The sequence below is a fragment of the Herpailurus yagouaroundi genome, unplaced genomic scaffold (assembly GCF_014898765.1).
Source record: "Herpailurus yagouaroundi ecotype Mexico unplaced genomic scaffold, PumYag 166, whole genome shotgun sequence".
NCBI classification, from domain to species: Eukaryota; Metazoa; Chordata; class Mammalia; order Carnivora; family Felidae; genus Herpailurus; species Herpailurus yagouaroundi.
The window spans coordinates 35,686,141-35,706,072 of NW_024412407.1; the positions used below are offsets into that span (position 1 = coordinate 35,686,141).

The window sequence follows — 19,932 nt, forward strand, 5'->3', positions numbered from 1 at the left end:
TCAGTGGATCTGGACATAAAGGTCAAATATAACTCAGGTCCGTCAACACATAAACTGTGAAGAATGATGATGGAACTTGTAGATTAAAAGAGACTAAAAACGGGGTTGAGGGATGAATAGGCTGCACACAGGATTTTTAGGTAGTGAAAATAATTCTGTATGATACTATAATGATGGATACATTTCATGGATTTGTCCAAGCCTGTAGAATGGACAACATCCAAGAGTGAACCCAAATGTAAGCTATGGACTTCGGGTGATTATGATACATTAGTGTAGATTCATCAAGTATAACAAAAGTACCAGTCTGGTGGGGGATGTTGATGATGACGAAGACTGCATATGTGGAGGTAGGAGGTATATGGAAAATTTTCTGTATCTTCCCCTCAATTTTGCTGTGAACCGAAAGCTGCTCTAAAAAAATATGACTTAACAGACTTAGTAAATGAAAAAAAAAGGTGGTAAAGGCTAGACTTTTTTGTGGATGCACACTTAGCTAATAAAACTATAAAGAAAAGTAAGGAGGTGATTACTGTAAACTCAGATTAATGGTTACTTTTGAGGAGAAGGAAGGGTTGGTACAGGGTCCATGAATAACCTTTTGAGGTGGTTGACAAATTTCTTTCCTGATTTGGGTGAAGGTCATGGGGTGTTTACCATATGATAACACATTAAATTATTCATTTATTTTCTGTATTTTTTTCTGTATCAGTGTTATAATAAAAGGTTAAAAACAAGTTATCTTTAAGCTTCTCATCAGATAAAGTTCATTACCAGTACACAGTATTGGAAAGGTGGAAGCCTATGAGTTCTTTGCAAGAGAATGTTTTCATCAGATTAAATTTGAGAGGAAAATTTTCACATGGAGTCACTAAGAGATGTGGTGTATTAAAAAGTTGCAATTTTTTGTGTATGTTAATTTTATATTACTTTCCCATGGTGGTCTCTGTTTAAAATTGGGGGCATAATTCAGTAGAGGTAATTCTACAAACGAGTAAGCTAATGTTATTCATGATAGAAATCTTCTGGAAGTTAAACTAAAGATAGGCCTTGGAGTACCCAGGGAAGGTGTAAACTCTACATCCCTTAAATGGTCGTCCTTTAATCATCATTTGCTTTTGATAAGAGTATGTAGCAGACCACAGTAGCCAGTACTTATTAGGTGTTCAGTAAAAGTGTATCAGTTGATATTATTTATTATAGAATAATAATTGTGTGCTATTCTTTATGAAAATGGTTCTTTGAATTAGTCATTAGCAAGGCATGAGCTTTTTAGCCACCCTTCTACTGAGAATGGATTTTTCCTTAAACTTCCACACTTTGAGTGCCTTTTGAGACGAACATCAGTGCATTTGTCAGAAAGCCATCCAAGCACTTGAAGGATTGCACTTTGGTCTTAGAAGGAGTAAGCTGATTATCAGTTGAGAATAATAACCTTAGATCTATTACATTCTACAAAGAAATCTCACACAAAAGTAAAAAACAGTCTTACCATTCAGTTCTGGGAAAAGCTACGTAATTGTTGATTCCAAATCTGGAAACCCACACGAGCAGTGCAGTTTCCATGATGATCTTCAAAGATTCTTAATTGCTTCTCTTCCTTAACAGAAAATAAACAACAGGAATTTGTAGCATACACTTAGTTATTCTATATTTGTATATCTCATTTCAAGCAGTCTTCATATAAGCTGTGGAATATAGTTTTAAGTATATCAGTTATTTTTGGACATAGATAACTCAAAGCTCTCATATGCATTTCCTAAAATGCATTAATAATGCCTCCTAAGCACTATCTCTGCAGAAAGTACATTACCTGTAAGACTGTTTTTATTTTATTTTTTTATGTTTATTCATTTTTGAGAGACAGAGGGCAAGCGGGGGTGGGGCAGAGAGAGAGGGAGACACAGAATCCGAAGGAGGCTTTAGGCTCTGAGCTGTCAGCACAGAGCCTGACATGGGACTCGAACTCGCCAATGGTGAGATCATGACCTGAACTGAAGTTAGATGCTTAACCGACTGAGCCACCCAGGCGCTCTTACTACCTACTGTTACATGTGTTGTGAAATATAAAACACATAGTTCTTTCATTTCCAGTTGCAACAGTGGGAAGACTGCAATATTTATCTTTGGGAAGATTTGCAGTATTTAGTTTTTAAGAAAAAAATGATCAATATCCAGTTGACTCTTGAACAACATCAGTTTGAGCTACACAGGTCCACTTGTAGGCAGATTTTTTATAAATACAGTACAATAAATGTATATTTTCTGAGTAGTATTCTCTAGCTTTATTATAAGAATATAGTGTATAAAACATATACAAAACATGTGTCAGTGGGCTGCTTATGTTATCAGTAATGCTTTTGATCAACAAACGGTAGGCTATTGGTAGTTAAGTTTTTGAGGAGACAAAAGTTATTTGTTGATTTTCCACTGTGTTAGGGGTCAGTGCCCCTAACCCCCTGCCTTGTTCAAGGGTCAACTGTATTGTTAAGATGGCATTTCTCCCTAAACTAGTCTATAGATTCAGTACAGTCTCAACAAAAATTCCAAGAGTTTTTGAGACTGTGTGTTTGTGTACGTGCATGTGTGTACATGTGCACGCACACTTTTTTTTTTTAAGTTTTTTTTTTTTCAACGTTTATTTATTTTTGGGACAGAGAGAGACAGAGCATGAACGGGGGAGGGGCAGAGAGAGAGGGAGACACAGAATCGGAAACAGGCTCCAGACTCCGAGCCATCAGCCCAGAGCCCGATGCGGGGCTCGAACTCACGGACCGCGAGATCGTGACCTGGCTGAAGTCGGGCGCTTAACCGACTGTGCCACCCAGGCGCCCCGCACGCACACTTTTTAAATAAATGACAAATTGAATCTAAAATTTGTATGGTTATGCCCAGGACCCATTAAAATAGTTCAACAGATTTTTTCTTTCCAACGTTTATTTATTTTTGGGACAGAGAGAGACAGAGCATGAACAGGGGAGGGGCAGAGAGAGAGGGAGACGCAGAATCGGAAACAGGCTCCAGGCTCTGAGCCATCAGCCCAGAGCCTGACGCGGGGCTCGAACTCACGGACCGCGAGATCGTGACCTGGCTGAAGTCGGACGCTTAACCGACTGCGCCACCCAGGCGCCCCTCAACAGATTTTTTTAAGATTTAAAAAATGTATGACATTTTTCAACTTGATTTCAAGATTTACCATAAAGCTAGAGTAATTAAAATGTATTAAATCTAAGGATAGAGATCAGCGGAACAGAATACAGTTCAGAAGCAGGTGCATTTAACTGACTTTAAAGCATGTATCAAGGGTGTAAATATGTTATTTTAACCTGCCTTGACAGACATTGAAGAAAAATAATAAACTTTAAAATCTTGGGGAAATAATAAAAGCCCTCTCTATGGAAAATAATTCCTGATGACTAGAGTCAGGGTTTTTGTTGTTGTTTGTTTTGTTTTTTAAAGGTTATTCCTTTATTTTGAGAGAGAGCTCAAGTGGGGAAGGGGTGGAGGGAGGGGGAGAGAAAGAGAGAGAAAGAGGGAGGGAGAGGGGGGGAGGGAGGGAGAGAGAGAGAGAGAGAGAGAGAGAGAGAGAGAGAGAATATCCTAAGCTGGCTCCATGCTGTGAGTGCAGAGCCCAACATAGGGCTCGATCTCAGGAGATGTGAGATCATGACCTGACCAGAAATCAAGAGTTAAGACACCTAACCGACCCAGGCGCCCCTAGAGTCAGGTTTTTAAATTAAGGTTTTTAAAGAACACTTTGTTTTGTCAGTGTTATTCAGCAGCAGTAGGAAATGTGGGGGAATGGTTGGAGGCAAGTCTAGGGGATGGATAGGAGCCAGATCATGTAGGGCCTAGTATTCATTCTAAGATAAGGCATTTGGATTTTATCCTGAAAAGTAGTAGGAGTCTTTGGAGATTTTCAGATAGCAGATTGACCTAGCTGGATTTATCTTTTAGAAGTCCCAATTTGATGGTTGTATAGAAAATGGTTTGAAGATTAGTTATAATTAGTCCTCTTCCTTAAATCTTCCAGTAAATCATCATTATTCTCAGGTGAAGCACAAACTCTTTTCATTGTGACTTAAACCATATAATTCCTTTCTCTCATTTTAGACAAGTGTTCTCACCATTTCCTCCCTTGTACACTGTGCCCAATCCTGATAAACTACCTGTTGCTCTCTGAAGATGTCTATGATGACTCCTGTTTCTGCTTTGAATGGCTAGTTAAAGTGCCACTCATTTGAGATGGATTCAGAAATGTAGAATAGATTGTTTTTCCTTTCTTTACTTGTTTCTTTCCTTTTTTAAATGTGGGAAGAGAGCTGAGTTCAGCTTTGGACATGTTTGGGTTGCTTAGAGAAAACCATGGTTATGAAGTCTGGAGAGCTCTGAATATATGAGCCTGTAGCTCAGCAGAGCAGTCTCAGAGGAAGATATAGATTTATAGTCATTATCAAGTTAATGATTATTAAAGCCATGAACTATAAACATAGGGGAATTTTGCATCTGTGTGAGACACTTAGGCAAAGATAATAACATAACAGAAACCTTGAAGAGTTTCTGCAGGGTTCAAGATTGAAAGATGTCTCAGTCTGACTGAGCTGTTGTGTGATTAACCATCGTTTTTTGCCCGGGTTTCAGGAAACCCCTCAGACCCAGGCAGATGGACATAGTTTCATCACTTACTCAGCTTGTGAAGAATCTGCTTCCCAAGGAAGCAAGTTGAAGAGATTTATGCAAATAAGTAATAATAACCATGGCTCTCCAGAGATGGTGGCTGGAGTGAGGTTGATGAGGAGGAGGAAGTGTGGGGTGAGATAAAAGGTAGGCCTCATCTGGATTCTTTTAGCACTTTTGGGAAATATATACTAGGTATGGAAGGACACATATGTTATGGCAACCATACTTGACATGATTGAGCATGTTAGGCAAAGGTCAGAGGTGTAGTTACAGCTGGCTTGTGAATGAGCACAGTGGTGTCAGAGAATAAGCAGTCTCACTATATTAACAGACTTCTTGGTGCTACCAGAAATTTGAAAAAACAATACATGAATATGCTATTATTGCTAGTGTCAAATCCCTTGCCCCCGACCTAGTGTGAACTGATTTCCAAATTAAAGCTGCAAATTGAAAATTTATTGCCTTCTCCCTTTTGGATCTGAAAGCCTGGACTAGGAATTTGTAGACTGCAACAGAATTGACATCAACTTCCAATTAAGTACAGACCTCCCTCTGAAATACAAGCAAATAGGAAAAAAAAAAAAAATAACAGGGCGCATAAGAAGATACTACAGTTCAAATGAATGACCCATATTAAGGAATCAGAGCAAATGTCTTCCTGTAATTTCCTTTAAGATAGAGGAGGAAGGGGCGCGTGGGTGGCGCAGTCGGTTAAGCGTCCGACTTCAGCCAGGTCACTATCTTGCGGTCCGTGAGTTCGAGCCCCGCGTCAGGCTCTGGGCTGATGGCTCAGAGCCTGGAGCCTGTTTCCGATTCTGTGTTTCCCTCTCTCTCTGCCCCTCCCCCGTTCATGCTCTGTCACTCTCTGTCCCAAAAATAAATAAAAACGTTGAAAAAAGAAAAATTAAAAAAAAAAAAAGAGGAGGAAAAAATTATCAGAGTTTAAAAGGACACAGTCAGTATACATGAAAATAGAGTAGGTAGTGTGAAAGAATACATTTAAGATCAGTAAAAACAGAATGATGATAAAGAGCATGATTGTTTAAAACAGTTTAAGCAATGGGGGATCTAGACAGATGACTAAAAAGAAATCAAATCAGTGAAATGGAATTTAACCTTGAGAAATTATCCCACAATTTGGAGAAGCAGAGATGAAAACAGTGGAAAAGAAAAGATTTGGGATCTGGAGGTTGATGCAGGAGTTGTTATGTGTTACTGCAACAGAAAGATATACAAAGGAATATGCAAGGGAATATGCAAGATATGCAAGGAATCAAAATACACTATATTGCTCTTTCTGAAAAAGTTACTTGATATACCTCAGAATTAAAATGTAGAGCTTGAGTGAGGAAGTCAGATAAGTAAATATTTGTGAAGAAATTAAACATGGAGTTAAATCTAGTAATTGCTGTTAATGTGCTTTTAAAACTTAATGAAACCATGAGATATTTTGAAATAGAAGATAAAAAAGTACATAATAAACATCTAAATATCAGGTGTTATCAATAAAAAAATGAGAAATGGTAGTGGGATGGTCAGATGAAGAAGAAAGACACACAGGAATAAAACCCTGTTAACATCTTACCTTAATATATGGCAGTGTCAGTAGATACTGTCTTATTCTTGAAGTTGGTTATCATCTAAAATAAGATCAAATATGATTTAAAAACATAAAGGTAATTAAAATTGAATAAAACAGTTTGTATATCTTCCCAAACCCTAGAGCCTAGAGACATAAAAGGAGCATATAAATTCAATCTAGTGGGAAAAGTCCATGAGAAAGGAGAGAGGAGGAGTGTAAGGAAAGAATAAAAGTAGAATATAAGAAAAGAGTATGATCAAACAGTTATGCTATTAAATATAAATTGAAGATATAAATAATACAATCTGAATGTTGAATAATGTATTTTTTAATGTTTGTTTGTTTTTGAGAGAAAGCAACAGTATGAGTGGGGGAGGGGCAGAGAGAGAGGGAGACCACAGAATCTGAAGCAGGCTCCAGGCTCTGAGCTGTCAGCACAGAGCCCAAAGAAGGGCTTGAACCCACAGACTGTGAGATCACGACCTGAGCCGAAGCTTAACTGACTGAGCCACCCAGGTGCCCGAATGATATCTTTTAAGCATACTGCCCTCTTAAGAACCACTGAAGTTGTAATTTTTTACTTTTACAAATAATTGTTACAATAAGGAAGAGCCTATATGAATTTGCATCTTTGATTACATCTTAGAATTAATGATTAGAAATGGGATTTATATATCAGGGTACATAGAGATTTTAAGGCCATCTTTTTTTTAGTGGAATGATTTTATTGATTTTCACTGTCACAAAGTGTATGTCCACATATCATTTTTTACATTAAGTTTAAGAAAAAATGTTATTCACTTTGAAATTTTAAAATATATTTTACTTGTATTAAGTGTATTTTTTCTTTACTAGTGAGAGCAGGTATTTTCCATAGTGTTAATTATAGTGGATTCTCGTTGTTCGTGGTACTTAATTCTACAGAGTTGTTGCAAATACTGAAATAGTGAATACAGAACCAGTGCTCTTGGGAAATACAGAATTAGATTTCTGCCAGCTTGTGGTCAAAACATTTTTATCAACTGATTATTCATAATCTTTATTTTTAATGCATGTTTCTGTTTTAAAAATACCTTATTTAGAGGCTCGTGGGTGCTTCAGTCAGTTAAGCATCACCTGACTTGATTTTGGTTCAGGTTGCGATCTCTCAGTGTGTGGGATCGAGCCCCGTGTAGGGCTCTGCAGTGACAGCGTGGAGCCTGCTTGGGATTCTCTCCCTCCCTCTCTTCTGCCCCTGCCCTGCTCATGCTCTCCCTCCCTCCCTCTATCTCAAAATAAACAAATGTAAAAAAACCCTTATTTAATATATAATGTTGAATGTTGAACAATATGGGTGTTTAAATTATAGCACCATCATTCAATGCAGTGTTACATAGCCATCAAAAATAATGTGAAAGAAATGTTTAATAACATGGTAAAAATCTTTATGTTGTTAAACGAAAACAGGTCATTATGATGCAGCAAATGCCTCAAATTTACAACAGCTCACTTTTGTGGGGAAAAAAATACAGAGGAGAGGGTGAGTTGGAGTCTTTCAAAATAAATTAACCATTTTCTCAAGGCAAATTCACCACTGTTACAGGGAAACGAGGACTTTGGGGCCTGCTGCATATATTCCCAGTGAAGAAGCTCAGTAACACGGTGCTAAATATAAATACTCTTTATTCTTGGCTTAGTGCAGGTGGCTCCATCATCTCTTGGTTTGGCTCCGCTCTTTTCCTTCTGTGCTTTGGGGCTCTATGATTTAGAGTGAGTGGATTTTTACTAAATTGTAAATTCTAAATCTTGTTGGTTAGTTGGGCCTTAACTATTTAAAAAACAGAAACCAGTTGTTCCATTCCTTGATGATTGGGAATTGCTTGTATGTGTATATAGAGATGTACATATTGTTCATATGCATAAAATAAAGGACTAGAAAGATGCTCTTTATATTTCTTTTTCCAAATTTCTATGGGGAACATTCATGTATTTCTTCTATAATCAGGAGAAAACAAGTAATTTGGATAAAACTAAATACTAGATTTTGATAAATTGAGTTAGATCCCTTTAATGTGTCTCTCGTTTCTACTCCAGATACAGTATTAACTGTACTTCCTGTCTGGCCTACTAGACTACAGTCTTCTTGAACACAGTGTGGTTCAGCTCGCTTCATGTGAGGCCCAGTTATGTCTAAGACACTATTCAAGTTGTTTACCCATTTTTAAATTATTTATCTCACTGAATTGTAAGAGTTTTCTGGAAACACGTTTTTCATTGGGTATGTGATTTAGTAATATTTCCTGTCCATCTGTAGTTTTTGTTTTCATTTTCTTGTCAGTGTGTTATGAAGCACAGAAGTGTTTAATTTTGTAAAGTTTAATGTGTTAGTTTTTCTTTTGCTAAAAGTGTACTTGATATCTTTAGAAATTATTGCCTGATCCAAAGTCACAAAGATTTACAGCTGTGTTTTCTTCTATGAGTTTTATTGTTTTAACTTACATTTAAATTTGTGCTACATTTTTTGTATGGTGTCGTATACTCTTATGTCAAATTTATTCTGAAGTATTCAGTTATTTTTTGTGGTGTTCTGAGTGAATTATTTAATAAATTTCAATTTATGTATTCTTTTAAGATGCCACATCTGAGACCATATCTGTCTTTCTCTGACTTATTGCACTTAGTATAATATTACTGTTGTTGCAGGTGACAGGATTTCCCTTTTTTATGGCTGAATAGTATTCCATTGTATATATACAAACCACATTTTCTTTATCCATTCATTTATCCATGGACACTTAGGTTGTTTCCGGGTCTTGGCTATTTTAAATAATGCTTTAGTGAACATGAAGATACAAGTATCTCTTGGACATAGTAATTTCATTTCCTTCAGAAGTGGGATTGCTGGATCGTATGGTTCTCTTTTTTAATTTTAGAGCAACTTCCTTACTGTTTTCTGTAGTGGCCGTACCAATTTACATTTCCACTATCAGTGCACACAGGTTCCCTTTTCTGCACATTCTTGTCAGCATTTGCTGTCTTGTGTTTTTTTCTCTTTTTAATGGGTGCCTCGCCCTGTGGAAAGGTCTACTGGAGGGCCTGTGGTTGAGCTGATTTATCATTTTCTTCCTCCTTATGAGGAAGCTTCTGCCACATTCCTCACAGTCCCTTAGCCTGGGGCTAAGCTGTTTTTTCTTCTGAAAATGAGATTTGAGATTCTGTCTAGGGGGTCCCTGTCTGGGTGAATCCAAAGCAGAGATCCTTGAGGGTGAGCACATGGGACATTCATCAAATACATAGGAAGCCCCACTAGGTTCAGGCAACTTTCTAGGTATTAGCCATGACCATAATCCAATGCACAGAGCAGACAACATTACTGCCCTCCAGGGTTCCCGTCTAGTTGGGAGTCAGACAGTCACACTAGACGTTACAAGCAGGTAGTGTCCACAGTGCAGTTGATATGACATCATCCTGGCTTCCTCTCGAAATGGATGAATCTTCCTTCCTTCCTTTCTTTTTTTTTTTAAATTGAAGTACAGTTGACACACAATGTCACATCAGTTTCAGGTGTACAGCGTAGTGATTTGACAAGTTTATACCTTATGTTATGCTTGCCACAAGTGTAGCTACCATCTGTCACCATACAATTCTTTCACAGTATCATTGACTGTATTCCCTATGTGTTATCTCTTGTCTTTTTGATGGTAGCCAATTTGCAAATATTTTCTCCCACTCAGTAGGTTACCTTATCATTTTGTTAAGCACTTCTTTTGTTGTGTAGCGCTTTCTAGTTTAATGAAGTCCCACTTGCTTATTTTTTATCTTGTTGCTTGTGCTTCGGGTGTCCTATCCAAAAAATTGTTGTCAAGAAGCATGTCAAGGAGCTTTTTCCCTGTGTTCTTTTCTTCTAGGAGTTTTATGTTTTTCAGGTCTTAGGTTTAATCCATTTTGAGTTAATTTTTGTAAATGGTATTAAGATAGGGGTCTAGTTTCATTCTTTTACATGTGAATGTCTAATTTTCCCTGCGTCATTTATTGAAGAGGCTGTTTTTTCTTTACTGACTATTCTCAGCTTTCTTGTCAAATACTAATCGTATTGATTTCTGTATTTTTCATTGCTAGTATATAGAAATGCAGTTTATTTCCATATATTGACCTTATATACTGTAACTTTACTGAATTAATTAGGCCTGGGAGTCTGTAAAAAAATATTCTTTAGTATTTTCCACTCGTAGAATCATGGACTGTGAACAATGACAGTTTTACGTCTTCCTTTCCAATCTAGATGTCCTCTATTCCTGTTTGATTGTACTGACTAGGTCCTCTGTTACAGTGTTGAATAGAAGACATCCTTGTTTGTTCCTGATCTTTGGGGGGAAATAATTTATTATTATTATCTTTTTTTTTTTTTTTTGCCATTGAGCATGATAGCAGTAGGTTTTTTTTGTAGACCCCTTTTGTGGAAGTTTCCTTTTATTCCTGGTCTCTTCACAATTAATACCATGACAGAGTATTATATTTTGTCCAATCCTGTTTAGTATTAGCAATAGATACTACCAGTGCTTTTAGCAGTAGATTCAGTCTATGGAGATGATTATATGATTTTATTTTTTAATTTGTGAACATGATGAATTGTATTAATTGTTTTTAGTTGTTAAACCAGTCTTGTGTTCTTGGGGTAAATCCCATTTGGTTATGGTTTAGAATCCTGTTTAGATGTTAAGAGATTCAGTTTGCTGACAGTCTGTTGAGGATTTTTATGTCTTTATTCATAAGAGGTATTGGTCTGTAGTTGATTTTTCTTATCCTGCCTTTGTCTGGCCTTGGTGTAATACTAACCTCATGGAATGAGGTAGGAAGTGTCCCCTCTTCCACTGTTTCCTGGAAGAGTGTGGGATAGATTGATATTATTTCTCCAGTAACTATTTCGTAGAAACCATCAGTGAAGCCATCTAGGCCTGGGGATTTCTTTATGGGAAGATTTTAAGTTGTTAAGTCAATTTCTTTAATTGTATTGAGTCTTTAGATTTTTTTTTATTTCTTCTCGATTCACTTTTGTTTGTTTCTTTCCAGGAATATTTCCATTTTATCCGAGTTGTCTACATTGGCATAAAGTTTATTCGTTGTATCTCCTTATAATCCTTTTAATTTCTGTTAGGTCAGTTGTGATGTTCTTCTTGTATACATGATTTTATTCACAAATTGCCCAATTTGTGTCTTCTCTCTTTTTTGGGAGGCCAGTCTGAGTCTAGCTAAAGGATAGTCAATTTTGTGAATCTTTTCATAGAACTCACATTTAGTTTTACTGAATTTGTCTTCCTCTACTGTTTTTGTGTTTTAATATGCCATTGATCACTACCCTAATATTTTTGTTTTCTTATGCTAGCTTTGGATTTAGTTTACTCTTTTTTTTCTAGTTTCTTAAGCTTGAAGCTTGGTTTATTGATTTGTAATTAGCTTCTTTTCTAATATAGGCACCTAAAGGGTAAATGTATAGAATTTACCCTAGGAAGTTCTAGGGTAACTTAGAACCCTAGTTTTTTTTTGCAAAGTTAATGTATGTTGTATTTTCATTTCCTTTTATCTCAAAACATTTAAAAGAACTTCTTGTGATTTCTTCTTGGGCCCATTGCTTATAGAGAAGACATTAAGAATTTAGAAAATTCTCATTTGTGGACTTCTCATATATTATTGTTACAGATTTATTAATGAATTCCGTAGTTCTCAGAGAATATACTTCATATGATTCAGTCTTTTAAAGTGAATTGAGACTTGTTCTGTGACCAAGTATGTGGTCTCTCCTAGAGTAACTTCCTTGCATAGTTTGAAGAATGTATATTCTCTTGTTATTGGATGGGACTTTTCTGTAGAGGCTAGTTTAAATTGGTTAATAATGTTCAGATTTCCATATCCTTAATGTTTTCCTGTCTAGTTGTTGTTGTTGTTGTTGTTCTTCTTCTTCTTCTTCTCCTTCTTCTTCTTCTTCTTCTTCTTCTTCTTCTTCTTCTTCTTCTTCTTTTTTTTTTTAAGATTTTATTTTTAAGTAATCTCTTCTCTCAACGTTGGGCTCAAACTTACAACCTTGTGATCAAAGTTGCATGCTCTTCCAACTGAGCCTACCAGGTACCCCATTTCTGCCTAGTGGTTCTAAACTTTATTAACGTAAGAGTAGGATGTTGAGATCTTGGACTGTTAATGTTGAACTATTTATGCATTGCTGTCAGTTTTTTCTTCATTTGTTTGAGGCTCTGTTTTTATGTGTGTATATGTTTATAGTTGTATCTTCCTCATAATTTGATCCTTTGTCATTATAAAATGTGCTTCTTCTTTACCTCTTATATACTTCTTGTCTTGAAGTATATATTATCTGATAGAGCCTCTCCATCTCTCTTAATGGATTTACTGTTTGCTGTAACGTTTTACCTTCAACCACCTTGTATGTTTCAATACAAAGTACGTCTTTTGTAGACAGCATATAGTTGAATCTTGTTTTGTTTTACCTAGTCAAACAATCTTTGTCTATATAGAGGTATTTTTTTTGAAAAGGAAAAACTGTATTTAAAGGGTTCAGACTTTGGCCTTTTGATTGAAGTGTTTAATATATTCACATTTAGTGTTATTAATGATATGGTTGGGCTTACAGCTGACATTTTGATTTTTTTTTTTTATATCTTTCTTTTTTGTTTAGTTTTGGCTCTTTTTTGCCTCCTTAAGTAGATATTTTCTGGAGTGCCATTTTAATCCCTTTGCTGATTTTTTAAAACTATATTTTGGACAATAAAATAATTTTAGTGTTATTCTAGTGCATTTTTTGCATTTTGTCAAAAAATACTTTATGATAATACTGGGTCAATTTCTGTAAAGTATAGAAGTTTTACTCTAGTGTAACTCCATTTCCTCCCTCTTTTTTGCTATTGTCATTTATATTACATTTCTGTTGTAACCAATATGAAGTCATACTAATTTTTGCTTAATAAGATCTTACGTGTTTTAAAGGGTTAAAAAGAAAAAAGGAGAAAGCATTATTTGTAGTCTTTTGTATTAACGCACATATTTGCGGTTTCTGGTACTCCTTCATGCTTCCTAAGGATTTAAGTTCCCATTTGGTGTCCTGCTCCAATATAATTTTATTCTCTCCCATGTCCTTTGTGTTCCGTATCTTTTACTTTTTAAACTTTTTTTGTGCTCTTTCTTTTTGATTTTTAAAAATCCCCCCTTAGGGATGTAATATACAGCATAATGACTATATTTAACACTGCTATATGATACAGGAAAGTTGTTGAGAATAAATTCCATGAATTCTCATCACATAGAGAAAAGACTTTTTCTTTTCTTTTTAAAAGTTTCTACATGATGAATATTAGCTGAATCTATTATAATCATTTCACAATATATGCATACCAGATCATCATGTTGTATGCTTTAAACTTTATAGTGATGTATGTCAATTATTTCTCAAAACTGAAAAAAAAATCACAAAAAATTCCTCCTTTTCACCTTCTGTTTCTGTTTCCTTATTTTTTTTAATTGATTCTTGTGTTATTTCTACTTTAGACTTCATTTCTGAAGTGATTTATTCTTATACTTCTAATTCTTTCATCCTGTCACCTCAGTTTTGAAGTTTTTAATTTTGTTTTATTCTTTTATGGCTAGTATGAAAGTATTATTTTGCAGTAGGTGATAAATTTTATTCTAGAGCCATATATTTCTGTCGTATTTTAATTGTAGGAATGTTATTTTTTATTTTGTTTTGAATATTAACTTTTTAAAAAAATGTTTAATGTTTCTTTTACTTTTGAAAGAGAAAGAGAGAGAGAGAGACAGACAGACTGTGAGCAGGGGAGGGGCAGAAAGAGAGGGAGACACAGAATCCAAGGCAGGCTTCAGGTTCTGAGCTGTCAACACAGAGCTTGATGTGGGTCTCAAACCCGTGAACTGCGATATCATGACCTGAGCCGAAGTTGGATGCTTAACTGACTGAGCCACCCAGACACCCCTTGAATATTAGCTTTTAAAATGGGATTTGCCCTTAATACCTTTATTATTTTATTTTCATGTATAATTATTTTTCTTAAACTTGTCAAAGAAGGCAGTGTTCGTCATAACTTTTATAACTTCACAGAACTCTTGTGTGTGTTTCAAAATAATGGCAGCTTGCTTTCTGAGATTTACTGGCTCTGTTTCCTCCTCCCACTTTTTTCTGTGCCTTATTTTTCCATCATCTCTCATTTTTCTTTTTTTTTTTTTAATTTTTTTTTTTTTTCAACGTTTATTTATTTTTGGGACAGAGAGAGACAGAGCATGAACGGGGGAGGAGCAGAGAGAGAGGGAGACACAGAATTGGAAACAGGCTCCAGGCTCTGAGCCATCAGCCCAGAGCCTGATGCGGGGCTCGAACTCACGGACCGCGAGATCGTGACCTGGCTGAAGTCGGACGCTTAACCGACTGCGCCACCCAGGCGCCCCCCATCTCTCATTTTTCATTCTACTACCAGTAATTTATCTTCAGTATGGAGCTTTGTCTGGAAGGTCAGCTTTAAGAGTTCATAGTGGGTTAAAGTGCACTAGCCCCTTTAGTGCCAACCGTGGATTCATTGTATTTCCTCATTCTTGGAGTGGCCAGAACCCTTCCTAGTCAGCTGACTTTCTCAGATTTGTTTGCACTGCTTTCCATTGTTACCTAACTTGTTTTTAGGTCTCCCAAATGCCCTATTGTTTCTTTACGATTCCTCCTGCAGAAGTGCTGATGCCAATCAGATCTTATGGCTCTTGGTAGTTTTCCATGCCTTTTTGTATTTTGAGGTTTTTGGTGATATATTATATTATATTATATTATATTATATTATATTATATTATATATTATATGTATATGTGTATATATATATATTTTTTTTTTTGCCTAGCTCTGTTGTGAATGGATTTTCGGTTTTGCTACCTAGAGTTGCTCTCTCTGTTTTTATGTGTAGGACTTGTGGAGATTTTTTAAAACCTGTGCTGCTACCAGTACTGTCACATTCTTTTTTTATTGTTATTATTTGAGAGAGAGAAGAGAGAAAATGCAAGCAGGGGAGTGGGGAGAGGTAGAGAATCTTAAGCAGGCTCCACACTCAGCATGGAGCCTGACACGGGGCTCTATCCTACAACCATGAGATCATAACCTGAGCTGGAATCAAGAGTTGGATGCTCAACCCTTAATACTTTTCATGTCTTAACCATCCAGGTGCCCCTACTGCTGTCATCTTCTTAGGTGTTAAAACAACTTCCCTATGGGAGCTCCCTTCCAAGGTTAGGTTCACATGTCAAAATTTATGACAGTAGTACTTTGGTATGACTAAACAAAGATTTATTACCCACACAGGTGGGGGAAATTCTGAGACAGGGGCAGAGGACAACTTTCTGGGAAGAGGTCCAGAAACAGAGAAAGTGAATGCAAGTGCGCAGGTGTTCTATAAAGGATAAGTCCAGTTGGTGCAGAATTTAAAAGAGGAACCCACCAAACATGGAATATGAAAGAGATAGCAAGGGGCTCATGTACTTGGGGGTATTGGCGGGGTTGAGTCCTATCAGTACACTGCTGATAATGACAGATACAGGGAAGGGATGACACTCAGAGGTTGTCAGCACTAAATCAAAACATCAACAGGGGTCTCAGTTTCTTTCCTTTGGTCTTCATAGTAGAGATCCATTTTTTAACTCTTGTTGTTGTGGCCTACTGCTGAAGAATGGGGCTTTGATCTTGCCTGCCATGTTTGTTTTTGGTACCCATGATTAATTTCTCCTTGGAGAAACTTACATTTCCAGGGAGAAACCAAGTAGGCCTATTTAGTAATCCCAACCAGAGAGATTAAAGGTGAAGACTATGTATTATCTCCACTTTGAGTAACAAGTCACTGTTGGTTGGATGAATCAATGAATGACCAAAAACTATGTTAAGAATAAGTGAGGAGCCCCTGGGTGGCTCAGTCTGTTAAGGGTCCGACTTTGGCTCAGCTCATGATCTCACGGTGTGAGTTCGAGTGCTGTATCAGGCTCTGTGCCAACAGCTCAGAGCCTGGAGCCTGTTTTGGATTCTGTGTCTCCCTCTCTCTCTCTTCCTTCCCAGCGCTCTCTCTCTCTCTCTCTTTGTCTCTCTGTCTCTCTCTCTCTCTCTAAGATAAATAAACATTAAAGAAAAAAGAATGAATGATAGCCTTCTTAACTGCTTTCTGTTCAGCTCTATTAATTACATATATCACTTAAGGTATCTAATTTTATCAAGTATTTACTGAGTGTCTAATCATTCCACCTAATTTGGGCATAGTGAGATCCTGGGAATATAAATAAGCAGTCTAGTATTTACTTGACTCTGATATGATATTGATTTTAAGAACTTTTTTATTTACAAACTAATACAGGAAATGTGCAACTTCAGTTGTAAAATGTTACCCCATCTCAGAAATGTTAAAATGTTGAAAAATATATCCTGCAACTGAGGAATTATTTATGAAATGTTTATAAATGGCCAAGCATAATGCTAAATGCTTTTGCACATATTATCATTTAACCTTAAACTCAGTGAGAGTAGATTATCTTTCATTTGCAGATAAAATAAAGCTTGCAGAAATGGTGTAAGTAGTTAAGTGTTAGAGGGACGTTGAACTCAGGTCTATCTCATTTCTGACCGATACATAAATCTTTTCAGCCAATATATAAAATTAGTGTATCTTTGGGGCGCCTGGGTGGCGCAGTCGGTTAAGCGTCCGACTTCAGCCAGGTCACGATCTCGCGGTCCGTGAGTTCGAGCCCCGCGTCCGGCTCTGGGCTGATGGCTCAGAGCCTGGAGCCTGTTTCCGATTCTGTGTCTCCCTCTTTCTCTGCCCCTCCCCCGTTCATGCTCTGTCTCTCTCTGTCCCAAAAATAAATAAACGTTGAAAAAAAAAATTTTTTTAAATTAGTGTATCTTTTAGGGAAGGTTTTTATTTTTCCTGTTTTCCTGTGTTTACTTCAAAGAGTGAATTTTAACTTTTTATTTAATGATATACACGACGTAGGCGGCTTTTTTTCCTTCCAAAGTTTTTCAAAGATCTGATTATGGAATTTGCAGTTCTTTAAGATGGTTAATGAAATGCTAAGTAATTTAGGGTTTTTTTTACTATTCCTCATTTTTCAGTTGGGTTGCTTGTCTTTCTTGACAGCTTCTCAGGGCTCTTTTAATGTCTTACTATACTGAATTTTTGGTCGATTTTAGTGTGAAATAATGTAGACCTATTTAAATTTGGACTTAAACTATGATATCACTCTTATAAATGACATAATCACTTTAGTAAATTCAATAAAGCCATTCATTTAGAAAGTGGAAGAAACCACCTCAGAAGTTGACATTGTGGCAGTTCTTTTGGGGAAATGAGAAGGAAAAGTAATCTGCTAGGGAATAAAGAAAAATGGGAGGATAAAATTGTGGTGATGTGGGCTGGCAGAATTGGGATGAGTTTCTAAAATAGAAATTTGTTTGGTAAACTAGTCATGCTAATCTTGTGTTCAGTTTTTTAAAAATCTAGCCTGAATTTAAAACACCTTAGTCTAGGACCATTCCATGTGCAATAACAGATACTAACTCTGCTTAGATAAAAATTATCATACTGCCCTTGAATTTAATTTAGTATGCTGGTAGTCTTCCTCAGTATTTGAGATCATCATGTAATGTCCAGGACCTGAAAATTGGATTATCTTCCCAGAAATATGTGATGCTCTATTTCTCTTCAGTTGCTTATATTTTCCATTCCTCTCTCCCAGACTATTTATGAAAATATTATATCTGATATTAGGTAAACATCAAATAATTTTTTTTCTTGAATATTATTTTGGCTCAGAACGTGATTTACTAATCAGGAGTGTATACTAATAATTCTCCGTGACACTGCAAAGTTCTGTGGTTGCGCACTAATCAAGCTGTCTATTTTAATTTTGGTATAGTATGGATGGCTTGTGAGAGTTTTGGGTCTGCTTTGTCTCATGAACACAATGCCTGTGGCAGCACTTGTTCTTTTTGCTACCTGACTTGTGGAGGTCAAGTAACCAGATAGCAGAAAGCAAGCAGAAATCATCATTTGCTGGAGCTAGACTGGGTTTTGCAGAAACAGCTCCACCAGAACACCTTTTTAAGGCCTTTCAAGTATATGTTTTTACTTTTGTTTATCGAAACCATAAATGATGGGAGAAGGAACAGGCTCAGGTTCTTTGTTTTTACACCTCAAGAAGGGGAAAACCTATTGCAGATTTAAAACTATTTCACAGTGCCAACTGTGAGTAAGCCCTGGGATTTTTCTTTTTGCCGTAACAATTTTGGCCACCTGTCTCCTAATGAATTTTGTGGAAGGCTGGAAGATGTGAGTCCAGAGGTGGAAATTGACAGTAGTGCTAATACTGGGAGCTTCTCTCTGCTAGCTTGTAGTGAACATGGGGCCTGTTGCCAAGTGCTTGGGGGTTTTGGACACCATGAAAATACGTTCAAATTTACTGTGTGACTTATTTTTCATAGGTGTATTTGACCTTAAGACATGTGTTACTTGGGATTTGTATGTGTTATTGCAGACTGTAAGACTGTTTTAATGGGCAAGATCAAATTTTGATAAAAGAAATTTTAGAAATGTTTGAGTTTTTCTGTTCTTGTTAATAGGCAGGCAGTGGTTAAAGGTTCCCTTCCACATCCTTTTGCCTTGACATTATTTGAGGACACATTGTACTGGACTGACTGGAATACACACTCCATTTTGGCTTGCAACAAGTATTCTGGCGAGGGTCTGCGTGAAATCCATTCTAACATCTTCTCTCCCATGGATATACATGCCTTCAGCCAACAGAGGCAGCCAAATGGTAAGTGATCTTGATTTTTAAATTGCAAGTTGGAATAGCTTTAGCACTCAGATGTCTGGCTTCAGTGAGGGCAGGAGGAGAGAGGACGTATCCAAAGGTAGTGAAAAGGAATGAAACATAGGAAAAATGTCAAAATATAATTCAGGTTAAGCAGCAGCCTAAACCATTTGTAGCTTGTTATCTATCACTGTTGGCCAACTCAGCCCTTTGTTTGGGTCTGGGATTATGGTGGTAGAGAAGAGAGAAAATAAGAAACTGAGATAGCTAAGCTTATACACAAATGTGTTTCTTGTTTATATTATTTCTCTCTAATGTGTGTTTGATTTTGTTCAGATGGGTGTGTTTGAAAACAAACTTTTCTTAAAAAGAAACCTCTGTGAATGAATCTAACTACCTCAGGTTGCCTAATAAAATACCTGCTTAAGCTTTTCTATGCACACTCTCTCTCCACCTCCCCTCCTTTTTTCTTAGTTTTGCTTCTATTTTTGGTCAACCTTTGCAGTGACTTGAGCTTTGGCTGCTGGCAACAATTTATTGTAAGAGAGGGATAGAATTAGGTTTAAAAGGAATATGAGAATGTTAAGTGTTTGGCACTTGTATATAAATAAATGTCTGGCATTTGTCTGAGTGTATTTCAGATTGTATTCCAAAGCCAAAAATGAAGGGTTTTTTGTATTATGCATTGCTTTGTATTAGTTCTGTCTGTTTAGGGGGAGATAGTCAAATACTGAATGTGTTATATTGCAGTCTGGTGATCATGAGTCTATAAGAATGTTTTTAAATGTAGGGGTTGGCCTTTTGTAAAAATGTATGAATTTTTCTTCCCATGCTTAGCATATTTT

At 36.5% G+C, this 19,932-nt stretch overlaps 1 protein-coding gene across 5 annotated transcripts in view; it reads left to right on the top strand.

The window, feature by feature from the left end:
* Positions 1-19,932, top strand: part of LRP6 (LDL receptor related protein 6) — a 190,224-nt gene that overhangs the window by 91,618 nt on the left and 78,674 nt on the right. For all 5 annotated transcript variants that reach the window (XR_005794568.1, XR_005794569.1, XM_040488900.1 and 2 more), the window contains one exon: positions 18,894-19,090. Coding sequence is in view for 3 of the 5 variants with exons in the window: in XM_040488900.1 (XP_040344834.1) it covers positions 18,894-19,090 (197 nt within the window). In the remaining 2 variants the exon portion in view is untranslated. The remainder of the gene's footprint in view (positions 1-18,893; positions 19,091-19,932) is intronic.